Source organism: Hyalella azteca, unplaced genomic scaffold, assembly GCF_000764305.2.
Source record: "Hyalella azteca isolate HAZT.00-mixed unplaced genomic scaffold, Hazt_2.0.2 contig10761, whole genome shotgun sequence".
In the NCBI taxonomy this organism is placed as follows: domain Eukaryota; kingdom Metazoa; phylum Arthropoda; class Malacostraca; order Amphipoda; family Hyalellidae; genus Hyalella; species Hyalella azteca.
This window is the reverse complement of record NW_025940784.1, coordinates 233,127-253,936: the sequence shown is the minus strand read 5'-3', so window position 1 is coordinate 253,936 and position 20,810 is coordinate 233,127. Positions and strand designations below refer to the sequence as shown.

The window sequence follows — 20,810 nt, the reverse complement described above, 5'->3', positions numbered from 1 at the left end:
GCTGTCAGAAGATTATATGAAATGAGCGTTAGAAGACTTGAAAATGAATGTTTTCACATTCGAAATGTCGTTAATAAATTAAATTACTTCATTGAAATTGCATTTTGAACAACCAACGTCATCTGAAGGATATTTTTCGATCTTGAAAGTTAAATCAATGAATTCTCTGGTCATTAACCGACCACGTTTATACAATAATTACATAGGAGTGGAAGAACCGAGCTGAGAGGGCTCTGAGAGAAACCTGTGTCATTTCATATGAAATTGAAGTTTAAATCTGATAGACCTATCTATGATTCTGAACATCGCAGAATTTCCGCAGGTTGCTGCGGGTATCGAACCCATAACTAACTGCGTCAACCTTGTTTACTTAATCCTAATTAATCCAATTGACCTGAAGTCGCACTACAAATAATAGCTACGCGTTCGTAATTCCGTCATTCAATCACAGACGGCTTATCAAGCTGAAACCACACATTACCTTCGAAGAATCGCTCGGTAAGTGTCCTTTGGTTAATAATTATACTTATGCGAGTTTTGAGAATATGATTTCAGGACCGTTACAGAAAGTCGTGATCGATAGCACAATTATGAACTACCTACTCCAATTTTGTTGCTCTGGGTTTCTGTATTATCAAAAACTGTATCCTCAGGGTCGCCCTGCCCCATAAAAATACCTGTTGGATGCAGTGAAGAGACAGACATATGCCCTGAAACTGCAATATATAGTTTTCAATTTTTTAGATAATAAACTAAATTTCCTTTCTCAAGTAACAATTCCTAATAATGATGAATGATTGATGGTATCACATATTCTTTCGATATTTCCACTTTTCTTTGATCATCTTTCATTTTTCTAAAATATTCATCATAATAGCATTTTGATCGCAAATATTTGCAGTAACGTAATTATTTATTTGCTCGAATATAAATTAAATTCTATTCAAAAATATGTTCATTCTTCGGTTGCGGATGAATAGTATAGGATGTCAACAACTACCGGAATAAAAAAAAAACGAATTTTTTATTTATCCTCAAAAAACGAATAAACATAACTTTTTATGTAGGTTATGCCCGTATAAGCCTTACATAATACTTACCTCGTTACCACATATTATTTTCATGCCGACTGCCTCTGTGAAGAATTGCATTAGTAAACTGATTGATGGATAAAAATTGAACGTAGAACTCTCACTCGGACCTCGGTTAGGCCTATCTCGGTAGAAGTCTAGGACTCTAGGTTTTGTAATAGACCTCTGTTTAATTTTTTTTTTATATCGTTATTCCATGACATGATGACATCATTGACAATTTGCCATGTTGCTTGATGCTTATCTCTGACTCAAAAAAGTCTAACACAAAATATTTGATCTAAATTTTAAGTTCTTCTCTATTAAATTACCTATTCTATATGAAAAGATGAATTCTCTTGATCTTGATGACTGCTTCCAAACTGCTCTGGACTTGGCAAAAGAAGCTGGCTTGGTAAGTTTAAATGTTTAAGAAATTCTAATATACCTAACTGCTGAACTCAAGAGTGGCGAGTGCTGGTTGCTGTAGCCTGTATGTAATGAGGCATGAGTCATCTAAAATTTTTAAACCATATTATTAGGCTATAAACTTCTTAGTTCTTACTTACTACCTACTTATTAGCATAGTGGCAAAGCAGAGAGTTTTTTAGACTCTCCCTCAAGTTCATTTTTGAGTCCTATAAGTAGACAAGTAAAGCATAGTGGCAAAGCAGAGAGTTTTTTAGACTCTCCCTCAAGTTCATTTTTGAGTCCTATAAGTAGATCAGTAAAGTATCTTGGATACCAGAATTATCATACATGAGAAATCTGTTAAAATATTGAGTAAATGAGGAAATTAAAAATGAACTGATCCTAAACAATCACTGGTTTGCCACTATGCTTATTAGCTAATGCAATTTAGCAGCTCCAAATTAACCCTAAATGTTTGAAATATCTTGTCGTTTAAATTTTTTGTAAATAATTGTATAGGAGATAGCTAATTCATCTTGCAGACTTGCACCAATCCATTGCTGGAAAAGTGCACAATCACCACACTCAGGATGATGCATGTTTTTTGGGAATTTTGCCCTGCATACTATGATACATTGATACTAATGAGTGGTCAGCAATATTTAACGTTACATTTTTTTACAAATCAATTGTTGATAATTGTCCTCAATATTTGTTATTTTTTTATACCTTCTCATTAATCGTTATCATTATTTATCATTTATCATCTTTATGGTGTCAAAAAACACCAACTGTCTGCTCAAGTTGTTGACAAATGCCTCCAAAGATTCAAGATTCTTCTTTCCCGCATTCATGATTTATGGCATGCTGCCAAACCTCATTTTCAGTGATGAGAAGATATTCAATGTTGAACACCACTTCATTTCCCAAAATGATCAAATTTGGTCAAAGAATAGGGACAAAGGATCATGTGTGGTGACTAGGAAGCAATGCCCGACCTCAGTGATGGTCTGGGCAGCTGTAACAGAGTCCTCAAGGAGTCCCCTCTTTTTTGGTGACAAAGGGGTGAAATTGAATCAGAACCACACTCAGGATGATGTATGTTTTCGGTGAATATTCCCGCGCATTTTCACTTTTTTTAAGCTATTGCTGCGCACAGTTCGCGCAATGTAATGAAAATTGATTATCTTTGCGCACGTGTTCGCGCAATCCCAGCCATCTTTATTTTATTTTAGAAGAAATTTTCTCCAAAGTCATATGGCAACACTGAACACCATCTGTTTACATTTCGTATGTATAACAGCCACAGTTAACGATTACCGTACGTTCTGTAGCCAACGAGGCGGACAACCGGAAGAGTCAGAAGTAACCCGGATATGTCTTACATTTTATTATTGTCAGTTCGACTCGTGTAGTCAATATACTCGTGTATATTGTCTGCGCATTTTTTTACCAACGTAGTACGGCGCACCGCGCAGGTTGTTAAAATGACAAAATAAATTCCCGCGCACCTGGCACATCTTCCTGACCATGGAATCAGAAGAACTATCAAGATGCCATCCTTGTTGGTGCATTGTTGCCCTGGGCATGAAAGCACTTCAAAAAACATCCCTGGTCGTACCAGCAGGACTCTGCACCATCCCATGGGCCATGAGGCCAAATCGATTCAGGAGTGGCTGTCCGAGAATGTTCCCCACTTCATTACCAAAGATGAATGGCCCCCATCTAGACCCAATCTGAATCCTCTGGATTTTGGGATCTGGTCATACCTTGAGAGCAAGGGACTGTTTGACGTTTACCATTGCAGTTTGGACGCCCTAAAGGTCAAACTGCTGAAGGAGTGGGCCAAAATCCTGCAGAGTGTCATTCGTGACTTGTGTAAGGCTTTCTCTAAGCATCTACAACTCGTTATTGATGCAGATGGTAGACATATTGAATGAAATTGTGGGAATTGTATCTCTGAATCTCTGCCTACATAAATACATTTTCAAACATTCACAATTGTGTTTAATTTCATAGTTCTAACCACTCAAAGTTGTTGTTACTGGGGGTTGTAAATACTATTTTTATAGCACAACCTTCCTGCGTTCATGATCTTTATTCTCATTTTTAATAATATATTGAGTGGACAGGTAGAGCATTCATTTTACTTTGTGTTAGTTAATATTGTTCTTTTCTTATTTTCTTTACAGTATTACAGAATTACAGTATAAACAGAATTCAACCAGCAAGTGCAATAGTCTGATCAAAGTGCTCATTGAATGTATCTGCTCCATGGTATAGGCATCATCACCTGTCCATGTTCCTCTTTATTTGCTAATTCTTCACTATTCCATGTTCCTCTTTATTTGCTAATTCTTCACTATCCCATGTTCCTCTTTATTTGCTAATTCTTCACTATTCCATGTTCCTCTTTATTCCTTAATTCTTTACTACTTCTTTTTCCCCCAATTCGCAAGTTCTTAACTACTTGTTCTGGCACAATCCTTGACTTCTCTCATAAGCCGCTGATCCCATGTAATAAATTATGTATCATTGTTTTAACTCTGTTTATTAAAACTCAGAAAACACCAACTTTAATTCCCCATAAACTAAGTAGCTGCAATAGACAAATACAAGCTGATGACGAGTTCATCACACCCGCATAACAATAGTCAAAACTGCTACATTGTAATGCTAAATATTGATGACCCTGTACTTCATTGCAATCATTGGCTTTCACCATTGACATTATTAAAATTTACTATAATAAATAAAGGAATTTTGAACTTCTATTTTAGAGACCTCTTACTGATGAGCTTCATATCTTGTTATATCTATGATACATAAGTAATGACTGTAATAAATCTTACCTCCATCTTTTCAACTGGAGACCTTTATTGATTTGTGGTGATGAAAGGCACAGTTTTTTTTATTTCTTGAGAGAAATGCATTTTGCTGTCAGTGTTCTTACACACAAACAATGGAAGGTTGTAATCTAAACATTCTTGCCTTTTAACACCAACAAGCCAGGAGGGTAAGGTGGCTGTCCCTCTTCCCCCAAGGGAGAGGGTAGAGGAGAACTATGCCACTTCACGCAAGCTGATTTATGATCGTCGAGAAAGGTATGGCTAACGGTACAACAATTTTAACATGCTCAGGGCCAGCTCAAAGAAAATTGGAAATCTATGATTCAGGAGTGATGAAAAAGTATTTGTTCAAATATTTCCACAAATTAGAGGGTGATTCAAAAATGACTATAATACCTACCTACCAATCAATAGAGAATGAATAGTACTACTTCCTCATGTCTCTAAAATTTGGTCAGTCGCATCACTCGCAGTTATAATGAACCAGGGTTGGCGATTTTTTTGATTTTTTTAAAAAAATCAAAAAAATAAAAAATCAATGATTTTTTTTTATTTTTTCATGATTTTTTTGATTTATTTGATTTTTTTGATTTTTTCAACTTTTTTGTCTTTTTGAAGTGTTATTTTTTTATGTTGCAATTAGCCTACTAACAATAACAGTATATGGATCATAATGGATGGCTAAAAAGGGCACTTATTGCCTTCAATAATGGCCAACAGGCCAAGGTGGTGTTAACCACTTAGGGATTTTCAGGTAAACAATTATTGATTAGTCTATTCATTAGCTTTGTAAAGTTTGTATGGAGCAAGGTAATGAGCTAAATATTGACCATTTAACTGGCTTCAGTATACAAAAACACTTCAGGAATGCAGATCTTCTAAACATTGAAGAGTCACATAACAGTAACAGATAGGTAGCTGATAGCACAGTGCACAACACTATCAATAGATCTACTAGTTTTATGTCCTATAAATCTACCAGACTCTACCCTCTGTACACACCGACTAGTAGTGACTGAGTGACTGACTGCACTGTTCCCATTTAATTAGGACCAATAAACCAATACTAAACATAAACTGAACGATAACCAAACAAACCTCAAACGACTTGAAACGAGGCTTAAGTTATGAGAAAATCTAACACTGTTCGAAATAAATATGAGCACAATTCAAATATTTTTTATCCATTCACTGCATATAATTATTTTATATAGTATACTCTTATAATTGTAATTGTCTTGTTCCTAGTATTAAATTCACTTATTTGAAGATTGAAATTAAATATTTTAATTAGCATACTCGTATTAGGGTGGAAAATCTTTCTAATTGCCTAAAATGTCAATACAATCTCAACCTCTCAATATACAGGGTGGGGCGGAACCGATTGAGCAGTTTTGAGGTAAAATAAAAGAGTAATGGAGGTACATAAAGAAGAAAGTTTATTTTCCTAGAGGTTAGCATAACATACCATTTAGAATACTTATGTTTTGAAAACAATATCTGGAAGATGGTGGCCGTTAGCTGCAACACACTGTTGGAGTCATTCTCAGAGGAGCGAGTAACCGTGACAGTGAATTCCGATCGCTATGCTGCAATGTTGCAAAATTTCTTGCAGCCCATGATGGAAAACATTGTTGAAAATGAAGCATTGGGAGACATGTGGTTCCAGCAGGATGGGGCTACAGCTCACACAGCTCGAATGTCACTCAATATTTTGAAACACATGTTCCCAAACTCTGAGGGGTAATTTACAGTGGCCTGCGAGGTTACCTGATTTGAGCATTTGCGATTTCTTTCTTTGGGGACATCTAAAAGAAAGGGGTTCATAAGTCGCCTTCACACCCTATATACCACAGCTAAGGGAACGGATTATTGTAGCAGAGGTTATGGCCATACCTCGCCATAAGTGTGAACGTGCTGTAGAAAACTTCCGAGCATGACTCCAACAGTGTGATGCAGCTAACAAACCCCATCTTCCTGATATTTTTTTCAAAACATAAGTATTTTAAATGGTATGTTATGGTAATCTTGAGGAAAATAAACTTTCTTCTTTATGTACCTCCATTACTCTTTTATTTCATCTCAAAACTGTTCAATCAGTTCTGCCCCACCTTGTATAAGCTAGCTAACACATTTAAATTGTATATTGTAATCAATATATAACAAATAGTCAAATAGTTGAAGACTACTTATAGCCTTATAAGAATTAGCTAAGCTGCTAGCTATGTACAATGTATTGCACACTTGATGCCTCTGTACCAAAAACATTCAATTTATTGGAACCTAATACACACTAAAGGCAACAAGTTTATATGCCAATCTGTCATTCATAGGACATTTATACTAAACCATGAATAACAATACCTCAATATAAATTAAAGACTGCCACTCAATATATTTAAATATATGAAAAAATCAAAAAAATCAAATAAATCGAAAAAATAAAAAAAATCATGATTTTTTTATAAAAAAATCAAGTGATTTAATCACATGATTTAATCATTTTGATTTAATCATTGCCAACCCTGTAATGAACATTGATGAGCAACATTTTACTCTATCATAACTGATGTTATACAAAACTTACATATATTTTGTAACTGTTGGGAAATTGTAAATAAATAGCTGAATAAGCATGAAAAATTTAGATTGATAGTTCATTTACGAGCGAAGTTATAACGACTACATATATGTACCATCAACCGGGGCTACTCGGGACAAGCGGGGCTACTCGGGACAGGCCTCCGACACGGCATAAAACTGTTGTAGTAGCGAAACTAATTGGAATATTGCAAAACTAAAAATAGTGGCGTAAACGTCAACATTTTTCCTATCTATGTAGTATAAAGGAAGTCGAAAAATACTACATTTACTTGCTTTGAAAAATTCCTGAAAAAAATGGTGAAAAACTATATTTTGTAAAGTTACAACTGCTAAGGTATGTAGCAAAAAAAATATTCGCTGTATTAAAAATTTTTACTGACGTAAAAGTTGCACCCAGGTGTCCGCTTGAAAACGTAATTGACAGAATTTGCCTATCTCATTCCAAAAAGAAATGGCAGCCATTTCCACACAGCGGGGCTACTTGGGACATCCCCCCGGGCCTATTCGGGACACCCCAAAAACGCATTTACGGTAGAACCTCAGTTAGCAAAGGCTCCAATTACGAAAAAAAGTTGATAAAAAACAAAGAATATTGATCACATTTTCCTTGCTTAGCAAAAAAGTTCACTTATCAAAAAATTAGTGCAACATTGGTCATCACAAAATTGTGCATAGCATGTCATGCATAGAATTGTGCACCAGGCATCATAGAATGAAAAATAATTGACCTAAACTATGATTTATTTCTCCAAAAGATACGTTGGTTGTCACTGAAACATTCCTTTCTGTTTCAGGTATGTTTTTCACGATCTTTTTTACCATAGTGAATTCACTTAACCCAATTGAAATGATGTGAAATTACGAGCCGTCCTGTAAGCTTACAGATATGAAAATGCTATAAGGCTGCTGATATGAAGCTTGCAGTGGCCAAGGTTGTTGTAAATGCTCAACGGCATGTTCATGGATACGGTAATATTGCATCAATAATATGATAATTGCACATCAATAACACGGTAATTAATGTATATGGCAATATCATATCAATAAAGGAAAAACAAGTAAAAATCACAGAAAATGTCATTTATTCTACCTCTACATCATCTACAATGAAAGAGGAGGACTTCAGAGTACTGTTAGTAATGGATGAGTACGCTCTGCATGCTTCAAATGTTTTGAAATGAAGTTTTATTCCCATTGTCCCGAGTAGCCCCGACCAACGGGGCTACTCGGGACAATCTTTATTTTGCGTCTGGCACCTTACGAATAGCATATGGAATTTTTTTGACAATGCCATTCGATAGCCCTCGCAAAGAGCTATAAAATGAGCCTAAATTTGTTTATGAAATGTTTAATCGTAAGAAGTTATTAACAGTTATCAACAAAAAAAAACGATCAAATCTGTCCCGAGTAGCCCCGGTTGACGGTAGTAATAGATTCTAATAGGTATCCAGCCAAGCCTGCCTTAGGGCTTGCAGTTCTCAATCGTGACCATAACCAGGCAATGCAGCATTCTGTAGCCTGGACAGCATGCATGCCTTGTCTGCCATTCTCCTCAGGTGGAACTGGTTGAATTCCAGTCTGGCTGCCATCTATGTGGTACTGGATGTGAGGCTCAAGAAACCTAGGAACCTGCAGGCTGCCCTGCATTGTACCATCTTAAGGGTGGTCTTCAGGTTCTGCTGATGTGGATTCTAGACCAGTGATGCAAAGTCCCACACTGGCTAGACCTTTATAGCACTGAGCTTGGATTTGAGTTGGCATCCCTCAGATTTTGGCACATGATTGATTGGCTTTGGCTTCAGTTGCCTCAATGTATTTCCCCCTATGCAAGGTTTCTGATGCATCAATGCCATAATACTTGGCACTGGGAACTTGCTTCAGTACCTGCCCAGTTATAAAAAATAAAAAGTGGGCACTCCTCAGTCCTCCCTCTACTTGGTGACTGACAGCAGGTCAGTCACAGCAGGTGGCATTAATCAAGGCCATCTGTCAATTCCACTCCAACCCTTCCAGCCTATCCAGGTTGTCTTGAAGATGGTGTGCATCAAGCTGGGATCTGATGTGGGCATTTAGGAATTTGTCATTGGCAAAAAGTCTGACTCTGGTGCTGATTCCTTCTCCAATGTCATTGAAGTATGTACATATATCAGAAACAAGGTTGGTCCAAGCACCAAGCCCTGTGAGATGTCAAATCAATCTGTAAAATGGAGCAGAATAAGAAATCATAGGTGAAAAAATGGATTCGCCTATGATTTCCAAAAACAGGAGGCAAAAATGTGTTATTATTAATTATTTTCATGAAAGAAATTCATCAAAGGCCATAGAAATGAATAAAATTAATCACAAGCATAGGCAATTTAGGCTCATTCGTGTGTATCTTTGGCCCATTTTTTTTTATTTTTGCTATGAAATTTCCAGACAATGGATACAGGGGACCAAAGTCAGGAATATGTGCCAGTTGTGTATGAATTTATGTTGTTATTTCTCTAATCTGTGTGGTGTACTGAAATATGTCATGCCCATAACTAAAAAGGGTTTAAACTTGGATGCATGGCTTACTGCTATGCACTGACTTAATCATATTCTCTCATCTCATGACTATGCATGTATACATATTACATACATACATGCCTTTGTCCTGTCAGCAGCAGCATCTGTGCCACTGTGTGATGATATTGTATATACATATACATATGGTACTGTACAGGCAACATGGTATTTTTACCATGCCACCAGGCAGCAATGAGCATAGTCAATCATTGACATCCATAGTTCCATGATGATGACTGCAGAGATAGTGCTGCTGCCAGCTTTTGGCAGCTCTATGATGACAAAATCGTAGCTTCTCACCACACTGCAATACTTGTAGTGGATTTATGCCCATACATAGTTGGATCCCTGCTGCTGTACTGTTCTTCTACTTTTCTTTTAATTATGAATGTGATCCAATTTGCTTTAGGATTGATGTCCAGCTTGTGCTTCAGCTGGCTAAATATTTGTTATTTGAACTTGGATTCAAATAAATGTATTGAGAAATGACTTCCAGTGCTCAGGCTACCATAAGTGGTCAATATGTCTTGAGTTCTTCACTCACCAAGTGAATCATGACCAATGATTCAATTAGAATTCCTCTCATTATCAAATCTTCAGTTCTCAGTCTTATGCTTCAGTTATATTTTATAGGTAATTTATTTTGATTTTTGCAGATTATCTCAGAAGCCTTCAAGAAAGCTAAGAAAGTAGAGGAGAAAACATCTCCAAGGGACTTGGTGACTGAGACTGACAAGCTCATTGAAGATCAAGTCATCTCTAAGCTACAAGAACTTTACCCCAATCACAAGTAAGTGCCAAATTTCATTCAATTGGATCTATTCATGTTTGGAGCAGGTTTGTCTGATTAATTTGTTGCTCCCACTAACAAAAAAATTGTTTGTGTACACTTTTCCTATACTTCTTGCAATTGTTATTATTAAGGAAGAACAAACTATTATTCTTCAGTTTTTCTATTCTGTATGTATTCACTGTAAAACATATATATTCAAGCTATCACTTGAAACATGTCGCTTCTCTAGATTCATAGGAGAAGAATCCACAGCTGCTGGAATTAAATGTGAGCTGACAAACGATCCAACATGGATCATCGATCCAGTGGACGGGACCTTGAACTTCGTCCACAGCTTCCCCTACACCTGCATTTCGATTGCACTGTGGGTCGACAAGAAGCCGTGTCTTGGTGTGGTGTATAATCCAGTTCTTCAGCAGCTCTACACTGCTAGGAAAAATGCTGGAGCCTTTCTCAATGGAGAAAGAATTCGAGTTTCTGGCAAAGAAGGTGAGAAACTCTAAAGATAATGCATACAATGTTTGCATTTATTTTTACAAATCACAAGTAAAAATGGGACTACAGTTGTATTGTAAATATTTCTCTTTGATCACCTTGGAGTAGAAGCAAGGCAAATTGTTAAAGTCATCCAATTGCAATGAAAAAAGCAGTAAATTGAAACCATAAATTTTTATTTTACAAGATTTATCTCGGTCTCTGGTGGTGATGGAGATGGGCTACCGTCCAGATGAGAAGAAGATGGAAGTTGTGCATAGGAATGCCAAGAAGCTCATTGAACGTTGCCATGGGTAAGTTTATTCATGGTGCATCTTTGGTTATATACCTACCTCCTATATAGTACTGAATAAAACTTTGGTTTGTAGGTCTGTTATAAAGTCTAAGACTTCCTAATTCTCACTATTATTTATCTCTTTTCGAGATCGTTAATAATTTCTACTTGGCCACGAATTTAAATCTGAAATACCATTTTCCGTCGTAAATTTATTGAGTTAACTCATCGACTTTCTACCTTCTGATAAATATTTGGAATTGACCAGGTTGACTTTATGCCAGAGTGGCGGTAAACGGCGCGATGATTTACGGTTCTCAAAAGTCAGAACAGCGAACTAGTTAGCAAAGGAAAACAATGACAACACATGGGGATAAATTCCATAGTTACTATATTATAGGAAAAATCTAGTCTAATACAAATGAGACAGTCGGCAGAGCACGATTACACGAAATATAGTCCTATACTGTCACCAAAATAGGTAGCTCATACAGAGTACACATAAAATCCTATCCCGACCTATTCACCCAGTTTTTATAAGATAGTTTCTAACAGTTTCCCGGAGTACATCACCGAAATTTGAAGACGTGAGGCCAATACGCAGCGGTGGCGAGTTTCCCCAGGCTAAGTGACGGCGAAGATTATAATTCGGAAGTCTTCAGTCCGCGTTCCCGGGTGTACGTGATTTTTGGGGTGTAGATACTGGTTATTTCTGTAGATGTCGTATTCCGGAATAACATTCTATCTCGGTGGACATCGGTTTCTCGTCGTTGAACGATTGCCGGTAAATCAGGATTTGGACAGCAGAATCTTCGCAGGTCGGGTAGTATCGGCTTCAAAATAACTCCGGGTTCCAGCACGACTAGTCGTTGAACGATTGTCCCAGCCTCCAACACGAGACTCCTTCACAGATTATTGACACACGTCCGTACGCAGCGCTGTCCGCCACGCTCTGAGCTCCTTTTTCTCCTACCTCACTGCTTTTATAGTCCCGAACGCTACACGCGCGGAGAGTCGTATTCCCGCTCGTTTTCAACCGTCGGCTTATCCAATCGTCAACGGTTCTACATATATTCCCAATTTTGAGCATTTCTATCCTAATCAGTACCATAGTCACTTGGATGGTGGAAACTTCCTACTACTTTTAAATTTCCATATGCAGTGTCCTTTAAATCTCTTAGTAATAGTCATGGGTGTTGAGCATTATGTGGGCTTTACATATTAATTACTTACTATTACTTCCCCTTGTCGGTATAGTATCCAAATTTATTTAATGGTAGTCTTTTTATTCGATCAACTTGTTATTTATATCTTGTTATGTTTGATCGTAATATCACTTGATATCTAAATTGGTTGACATTGAGGTAAGTTGCATGCCAAATTTTGTTCAGAACGAGCTTTTCAGGTACAATCTTCAATCTGTTTATTTTGAATCTCTCTGTTTATGGGTGAATTTTGTATTATTCTTTAGTAGCAACAAATAACTGCAACAATGGATCGAGAACGAAATGATTCATCCTCTAATTTATAGTTTTATTGAAGATGTAGGTACTTCTAATGATTTATGTGCTCATCAAGACAAAAGTTTGTTCCTTGGCTAATCAAGTTTGAATTTTGTCACCAAATCAATTAATGATAAAATACTTTTTTTCTATTAAATGGTTACATGCGTTTTTCTCCTTATTGAATTTTTATCTCTTGTTCCATGTTTCTTTTTTTTCTGAATGATAAATTGTCTCTTTTTAACACTCTTTATTGTATTAAGATATCCTAATTCAAAACATTTGAACAATGGCTCAATGTTAGTTTCATTTCTATTTCAGCTATTATTTTATATATCCTATGACTGATGTTAAAGTGTAACATATTTTCTTTCAGTTTTTTGAAAAGTGTTTCAAGTATTCATCTCCTGGTGTTCATTTGCATCATTTCGTAGGGTACGAAGCCGTGCACCACCATATTTGTGCACCAATCAGCCTTGAATATTTCCGGATGACCACCAATCGGCCACGGATTAAGCCATCCGTCGGTAACCAGCCCGTGACATCATCTTAATAATAATAATAATAATAATAATAGCGGTTTCAGCGTTTAGTAGGCCATAGGCCTGTCGCCGATTCTTAACATCGCAGAACATCCACAGCATTTTGCGGTCTCGAACTCACAACTCACTGATTCAATTCTGCTGTGCTTAACCGCCCGGCCTCCTCGCCGATTCTGACCAGAAACTGGCGCACAGAGCTGGGATCGAACCCGCGCCTCTTTGTGCCAATCTTGGTACTCTGAACTGTAACCACTGGGTCACCCTGCCCAGTGGTGCCCACCCTGCCCATCTTGCTTTGAATATTAGGAGCTTTAAGTCACCATATTCTGAAGCGAATAACCCATAGAGAAATGGTTGTCCCCCACTGAACATTGGTACATTGCATCGAATCATCACTTCATACCCTGACTTTAGCTCGAACTGTAACTTGCGGACAACGGACTGTATGCATCCTGCCGTGCACTACCAGACGGTCTCAGCTCACAACATCAGTGGTTAGGTTGCAGAAAGCATAGTTCTGTTCCAAAATCTATCGTCCATTGACGAGTGACTTCCGCAGCTTTGTTAAATCACGTAACTTCTAGCTCACAGCATCTGGGTTAGGTTTCAGCTAGCATAGTTCTGTTCCAAAATTTATCGTCCTAGGACGCGTGGCCATTCGACCATAGGCTGATTCACGGGACAGATATGGACGGCTCCGGCGCGCTCCGTCAATGTGATGTAAATTTTTTTCGCATATTGGCAGACGATGCTGGGACATTCTACATCAGGCTACTTTCCTGTGAGCTGATTGATCTAATTCAATGGAAGAGATCAGTCTGGTGGCTTGCGGCTGATAATGTTACAGTTAAAAAGTGTTATAGCCTTATTGGCTACTTTCTTGAGGGAAGGGATCATTATAGTCCATTCAATGCATGGTAGTGGTGGTCTCCGACAGGCGTCCCATTTCGCAGCATGATAATTTTGTCGTTCTCAATATTCGCTTGCGGGGAACCCTACTTTAGATGTGTTGGGGCGCGTTGTGTGCAGTGTGCGGTCGCTGGGGTCAGCTGCGCTGCACATGTGCATGGTGGCCGAGGGCGCAGCTGAAGGCAGCGTCAGTTTGGGTTTGTTTGCCTGGGACAAGGCAGCCGCAGTGCTCATCGTGCAGGAGGCTGGTGGTGTTGTCCTCGATAACGCAGGTTTGTGCTGCTGGTTGTCTGCTGTGGCTTCTTGAGATTATTTGGTGGCAATAGGATAAAAGAATTATTTGTGAACGCCCCAGAAGAGTGCTGATGAAACTGAGTAGTATGAGAATCGAGCTTCCAAATCGTAATTTTTCTCGTCTGAAGATTGGGTTTACCTATAGAATGATGAAAATCAGAATTTGAGTTACAGTATTATTATTCAGCGCACTTACGTTTACGTTCGAGGAAGAAAACTTGAACTGAATCAGAGGGAAAATAAAATATTCGAGACAGTGATTTTTTAAACTTACAATAACAATGGAAAATATGTTTTAGACATATTAATTCAACGTTAAATATTTACAAAGAAATTGGTGCCGTGGATGACTTATCAACTTTATTGTACTGAAAAATTTGCAAATAAATGATGCAAAAAAGCAGTGAGAACCAATATTTTAACTTTTCTCTACTGGATTCAAATTTGCAAATGCAATAAGGAATATCGTACAATTGATAATGCTTGCCTCTAAAATCTTCATCGAAATTTCCAAAAGGATCAACTAAAATTATCATTTAGCTAAGGTCGAAAGCCAAACGTGCAATAAAAAACTTATTCAATGAATTGATTAAAACTAAACTAGACAAATAGAAATACCAGTTTTTAATTCCAGTATTTCTAAAAATCTATAATTCAACAAACGCCGATATTTCATTTTGCTTCACTGTTGGCATTTTATAGTCATTGCTTGTTTGTAATAAACGATTTCTCAATGATTCTTGAGAAATTTCATTTGATTCACACATATTTCGCATTTCTTTCATTGCTTATTCACTCTTTATTCACTGGATGATTCCGTGATTTTCTATGGGGGAAATCAAATGCACGCGAGCTCTGCAATAATGTCATTGTATTTACCACACGCTAATTACGGCAATTTTGATCACTTCTATTAAACTACGTCTACATGCTCGACACGTTACACAATCTACGGTGTTAACGCATAATTAAAGACAAGGTTAATCTTGTTTTTTTTTAAAGAATTCACTGATCTTTATTTGTAAGTTTCTACATCTATTTAACTTTTCTGCCTAACTTTTTATAACTGTATATACATCTTTCTTTCATGTTTACATGTATATAACTTTTCTTGTTTTCTTTTCTTATAACTTGGCCTTTTCTGAATCCACTTACAAGATCTGTTGCACCGCTTCCCTAAACAAAATATGTTAACGCCTATGCGTCTGTCCAGGAGACGCTACACCCGGCTTAGACCTTAGAGTTATTGTCGGTTTGCTCGACCTCACGATCATCAGATAATAATTGTCAGAGTGGCTATTACGTGCTACTAGAAACATAGGTGGCACATGGTGCACAGTCGAGCCGCATTCAAATTTTGTTTGGGTTGATGGTCTTTGGTTGATGTTCATGTTGTTCGTATGGACTCTCAATTATTATGTATCCCTTCTTATTAGATACCACCATCACATTAGAATGCATACCTTATTGCGTATAGCTTTCTAATTATTTATGTTCGTTTGCTTGAGCCGTTTTAACAAGTTCCTTTGGTAAAATTTTTGGCTTTCGCCTGTACTGCAAAGTTGTATAGACGTTATTTTACGATTCAAGGTTTCTTTCTCTTCAACTCTGTACAATTAGTGTTTCTCCTGCTTTCTACTCTTTTGTGTGGCTTATATAAATTATATATAATAAATTATTGTGGCAAATCAATAATTATTTTTAAGTTCTCTGGACTATTTTAAATCCCCAGCCGTATCGTCCCTAGCCTACTAAAATACACCGTAGATGTGATTTTCATTATCAAGTCTAGTATTTGCCTCAGAATAGCGCGCTATCTGCTGCTGGTGTAGTAGTCAAGTCCCCTGTAGTAGTTGAGTTAAGGTGTAGTTGTTAAGTCCCCTGTAGTAGTTAAGTTGAGGTGTAGTAGTTAAGTCCCACTGTTACGGGTGTAGTAGTCAAGTCCCCTGTAGTAGTTAAGTCCCTAAGTTAAGTGAGTCGATGTCACTGAGGCTACTCGTGCCTCACAGGACGCGCGCCCTGGGCTCGGCAGCGCTGGACATGTGCCTGGTAGCTGAAGGCGCTGCCGAAGTCTACTGGGAGAACGGGCTACATGCCTGGGACATGGCCGCCTCGGTGCTCTTAATCACAGAGGCCGGGGGAGTGGTTCTTGATATCACGGGTGAGCGATGCATGCAGTTCGTATCTGTAGTCACATATGGTTTTAAAGTTTTCTTCATACTAAGAGGAAAGACGTTGCTTGTGAGTTCTAGTAGTAATAACGGGTGTGAGGCTTTATGAGGGTAGTGCTTGATCTCGGATAGGAATGATTGATCGATTAACTCCACGGATGATACGTTGATATCAAAGTTAAGGGGAGCTTCTCGGAGTGCAACTCCAAGTCGATTGAATCTTAGAACTTGATTTATGCTTGATGCAGATAATATTAGAGTGGACTGTTGAACGTATTCCGTTTTTCTTACTACCTAGAGTTTTAAAGTTTCCGATACCCGATGGGTTCTATTCTCTTGACTGAGCGATTTACTATTGAGTTTGTGCATGGTATCTGAATGCGAGTCGCAGTTTCTGTTAAGTTTGGTCGGTAGGCTGGCATTCTTGCTCCTCCCTGTGGTGTCAATCTCTCGGGTGGCCGATTTATTGTGCATGCTACCAATTGTTGTATTATCTTAGTTCCTGTTGCTTTTAACCTATCCTTTTTCCACTCTCCATCTCCATGGCTTTGCTAACGCTTCATTTTTCATGCCAGCTTTATCACGCTGTTCATTAAAGATCTTATGCTTAGTGGGGCTGAATAGTTGTACCTACTGGACATTAGGTGCGAGTGAATTTTTGCAAAGGTAATTTTCAGCATTTGGCTTTTTAAAATCATGCAGACCAAGTGGGTTATGTATTTTTTTTTCTTGAAACTATGAGCATTTCCAAATTGTTAAGGCCCTTGGTAATAGTATTTCGTGATGCCAAAATGATATGAGAATATTGCATGCAATCCTATTTGAATAATTAGTGTCGAGAAATCGAGTTTTCCCCTAGTCAAATGTATTTTCAAATACTAGTATACATTTGAATAACATTGTAGATAAACGCTCCCTATCCAGATGACCAGCATGTTGTTTTTTTAATCATATGACATGTGCATGCCCTGTAAGTAACCGCCTCAACAAGCACGGAATGTTTTTTTAATGCAATCAACTGTAGAACTTGCTTGCTTTAAAAATACTTAAAAAGTTCATATCAGAAATGCTTTGTCATTTTTTTGTTCTTAGGATTTGAAAAAAAGGATAAGCCAGGAAATGAACGCCATTCTGTCCGAGAATTACTTATAGAATAATCGAAACGTCCGATTATGTCGTCTGCAATGTTTTGACAAAGGCGGCCGCCATACTTTTAGACGACCTTTAAAGCCCATTTTACGAAAATTGTTGCTGTGCATTTTCCTGAATTATATATTAATTATTTCTTTAAAAACATCTTTTTCCTGATCAAAATATGGGACATCTTCATACCATATCCTGTATATTCGTCACCCATTTGAATTACAATTATTTATGTATAAAATTACATTATAAATTTTATATTATATATTAGGTTTAATATTAACATTTTTTTTATTGTCTTATATGCCGCCATGACACACTCCTGTTGCCCCAGGTGGCCCCCATGACCTGATGAACCGCCGTGTGCTGTGCGCCGCGTCTCCGCAGCTGGCGCAACAGATGGTCCAGCTGCTCGAGGTCTACGATGAAGACCGCGACTAGTGCGTGGTCTGCATGGTGCACAGACCGGTCTGGTATCTGGTGCACAGACCGGTCTGGTCCATGGTGCACAGACCGGTCTGATGTATGGTGCACAGACCTGTCTGGTGTATGGTGCACAGAATTGTCGGGTGTATGGTGCATAGGCCGGTCTGGTGTATGGTGCACAGACCGGCCTAGTGCATGGTGCACCGACTGGTCTGGTGTACGGTGCACAAACTTGTCTGGTGTATGGTGCAGTTGCCGGTTTGATGAATGTGACAGTTGTTGTGATAATCTGATGCACTGCGCAATGAATTATGTTGTACTCATCAGTTTTATTGTGCTCTGAAAGATTGTACCGCATTGCGCACGATTGTACTACGCGATAGCTGTGCATTAATGTGCGGCGGAATACCTAGCTGTCCCGTGAGCAGTGCACATGTTATAGTTACGTACAATTTTGTAGTGCGAGAGCTCTGTGTCGTTGTATGGATATATTCGGTTGAGTTGCAGAGCGCAGTGATCGTGCAGCAAGCTCACGGTTGACCAAAAAGCAAGCATAGCGACACCTGGCAGCTTACTTCTGGTGCACTCGGGTTGAATTTGCCGCTTTTGGACTGTATCGCTGCAAGTGTTGTTACTAACAACTCGTTAGTTAATTCAGGCCATATTTCAAAAGATTTAAGTGCAATTGTAAATTAAACACCAGCTCAACTGGTTGAACTGATCATCATTTGGGAATATTTTTTATGTAAAGATGCTTTGTTTCAGACTTCTAGCCTGAATCGTGAAATTATTAGTGGGGTTTTAACACATATCAAGTAGTTTCTAGGTTTCAAGAAATAAACTGTTAATGTGCTCACATTTCCGAGGAATTCATTCTGAGAGCTTCATTCACTTTTTAAACTTCCCGCTCATAACTATTAAACCTATTAAACTAAGTTTAAGTTAATTTAACTAAGTTAAGTTTAACTAAGTTAAGTTAGTTAACTAAGTTTAATTAACACCATCCCCGCCACAAAATAATCGTGGCTCTTATGCACCTATAATTATGATTTAAAAATAAGCATTCCGCATAATTGTTAGAAATTGTCTGTAATTGAATATTAGGCAGCTAGCATTGCAAAAGTTACAAAAGTATTCAAAGCCTTCAATATAATACACGCTTTCTGTTAAAGTTGAAAAAAATTTACGCTAGATTTCATATGCTTTTTATACTGTTTTCATATTTTCCATTACTTAAATTTTGTTCCATAGGACATTTACAAATTCCTGATGTACAATGGAGCTTTTGTTTTGCAGATTTATGCTCGAGAGAAAATATTAAGTAATAATCTAGACATTAATAATTATAATTATTACTGCCTAAATAAATATTTTTATATGCATACATATGCCAAGTATTTCTCTTATCTTTTATGTATTTTTGTCTCTGAACTGTCATAGTGACCTGCTGATCTCTCAATTGCTGGGTATCGCGTAAGCAATGCAAAACTTTCCCTGTATTGATGGGGCCAGTAAACTAACTAAGGAGTGTCGGCTTATTTAATAATAATATAATAATAATAATAATAATAATAATAATAGCATTTTCAGCGTTTATTAGGCCGTAGGCCTGTCGCCGATTCTTGACATCGCAGAACATTCACAGTATTTTACGGTCTCGAACCCACAACTCACTGCTTCAATTCTGCTTTTAACCGCCCGGCCTCCTCGCCGATTCTGACCAGAAACTGGCGCACAGAGCTGGGATCGAACCCGCGCCTCTCTGCGCCAATCTTGATACTCTGAACTGTAACCACTGGGCCACCCTGATTCCTATTTGTGCTCATGTTCTCTGACTACTAATGTAAATTGTTATTTTTATCGTGCTGAAATGAATTTTATCACCAAAATTGTTTAATGAAATTTTGCAACTATGTAATACGAGATTAAAAATATAGGAATATTAAAATTCTCCGGGTTGCTGCCGACTGCTTGCTTGAGGCAGGTCGTAAGAGACGATTGTCATATTTCATGAACTTACTAGTTAATAGACGAGGCAATCTAAAATATTCATACAATTTTATTTGCATTCTGCACTGAGGCCAGTTCTGTTATGATTGAATTTATTCTCGGCTTTTTATTGATTGGTATCTTCCTGCTACGTACGTCTCGTCAGATGACCATTTGATTGAACCATTGAATTGGTGCAGGAACCTTAAATTGGTATCTTCCTGCTTAGCGGACATACGACTTTTGGCAGTGGTAGCTCTTGTCTGCACGTTGTCACGTTTTCGTTAATGGTATTGCCGGCGTCACATGCTGAATGAATTGCTGCGCTATGTTTTTGTACTAGATATTGTGTGTCGTTATTCGAATTCGTGCATGTGCTCTGCATATTGTCTTTGTTAGATATTTTCTGTATTTTTTGTGTCGCGGTTTCAAACATGGGATTGTTTAGAGTCTATGATTACTTTATTTGTTTGATATGTTTGTGGGATATTTACGGTTTTTTCCATGAAAACTCGTCGCTATCTTTTAACTGAGTAATTTTTTCGACGAGTTCAAACGGGTTCTTTTCTTTTAATTATCTTCTTACAGTATTTTTATTAAATGAAAGTTTTTTCTTAAAATTTTATGGTTTCATTTTCCCATGAAGTTTTTTGGTTTAATTTAGAAAATGGTTTCGTATTTATTGATGATGTATGAACGATGTTTGAGATTTAAAAAAATTAAGAAATATGAACAATTAGGAGGAAAACCTAAATTTGAATAGGAAAAAACCTAAGTTTGGAAAGTAA

General features: G+C 37.6%; 1 protein-coding gene across 2 annotated transcripts; it reads left to right on the top strand.

Annotated features, from left to right (window-relative positions):
• The first annotated feature begins 1,227 nt into the window (after positions 1-1,227).
• Positions 1,228-19,601, top strand: LOC108680851 (inositol monophosphatase 2). Of its 2 annotated transcripts, none has more exons than XM_018169766.2 (6): positions 1,228-1,485; positions 10,141-10,274; positions 10,507-10,766; positions 10,960-11,065; positions 16,303-16,454; positions 17,942-19,601. In XM_018169766.2, exons 1-6 carry the CDS (start codon positions 1,420-1,422, stop codon positions 18,046-18,048), a joined length of 825 nt encoding a protein of 274 aa, XP_018025255.1. In that variant the 5' UTR covers positions 1,228-1,419; the 3' UTR covers positions 18,049-19,601. The 2 variants fall into 2 exon arrangements, with proteins under 2 accessions (XP_018025255.1, XP_018025256.1); XM_018169767.2 differs by lacking the exon at positions 16,303-16,454 and adding an exon at positions 14,120-14,271.
• Positions 19,602-20,810: the final 1,209 nt, after the last annotated feature.

Bases quoted from the DNA above. Each gene is read 5' to 3' on its own strand.
- LOC108680851 (XM_018169766.2), top strand. From the start codon at position 1,420: ATGAATTCTCTTGATCTTGATGACTGCTTCCAAACTGCTCTGGACTTG. The intron at 10,767-10,959 runs GTGAGAAACTCT...TTATTTTACAAG, and splicing joins TCGAGTTTCTGGCAAAGAAG to ATTTATCTCGGTCTCTGGTG. The intron at 11,066-16,302 runs GTAAGTTTATTC...CGTGCCTCACAG, and splicing joins CTCATTGAACGTTGCCATGG to GACGCGCGCCCTGGGCTCGG.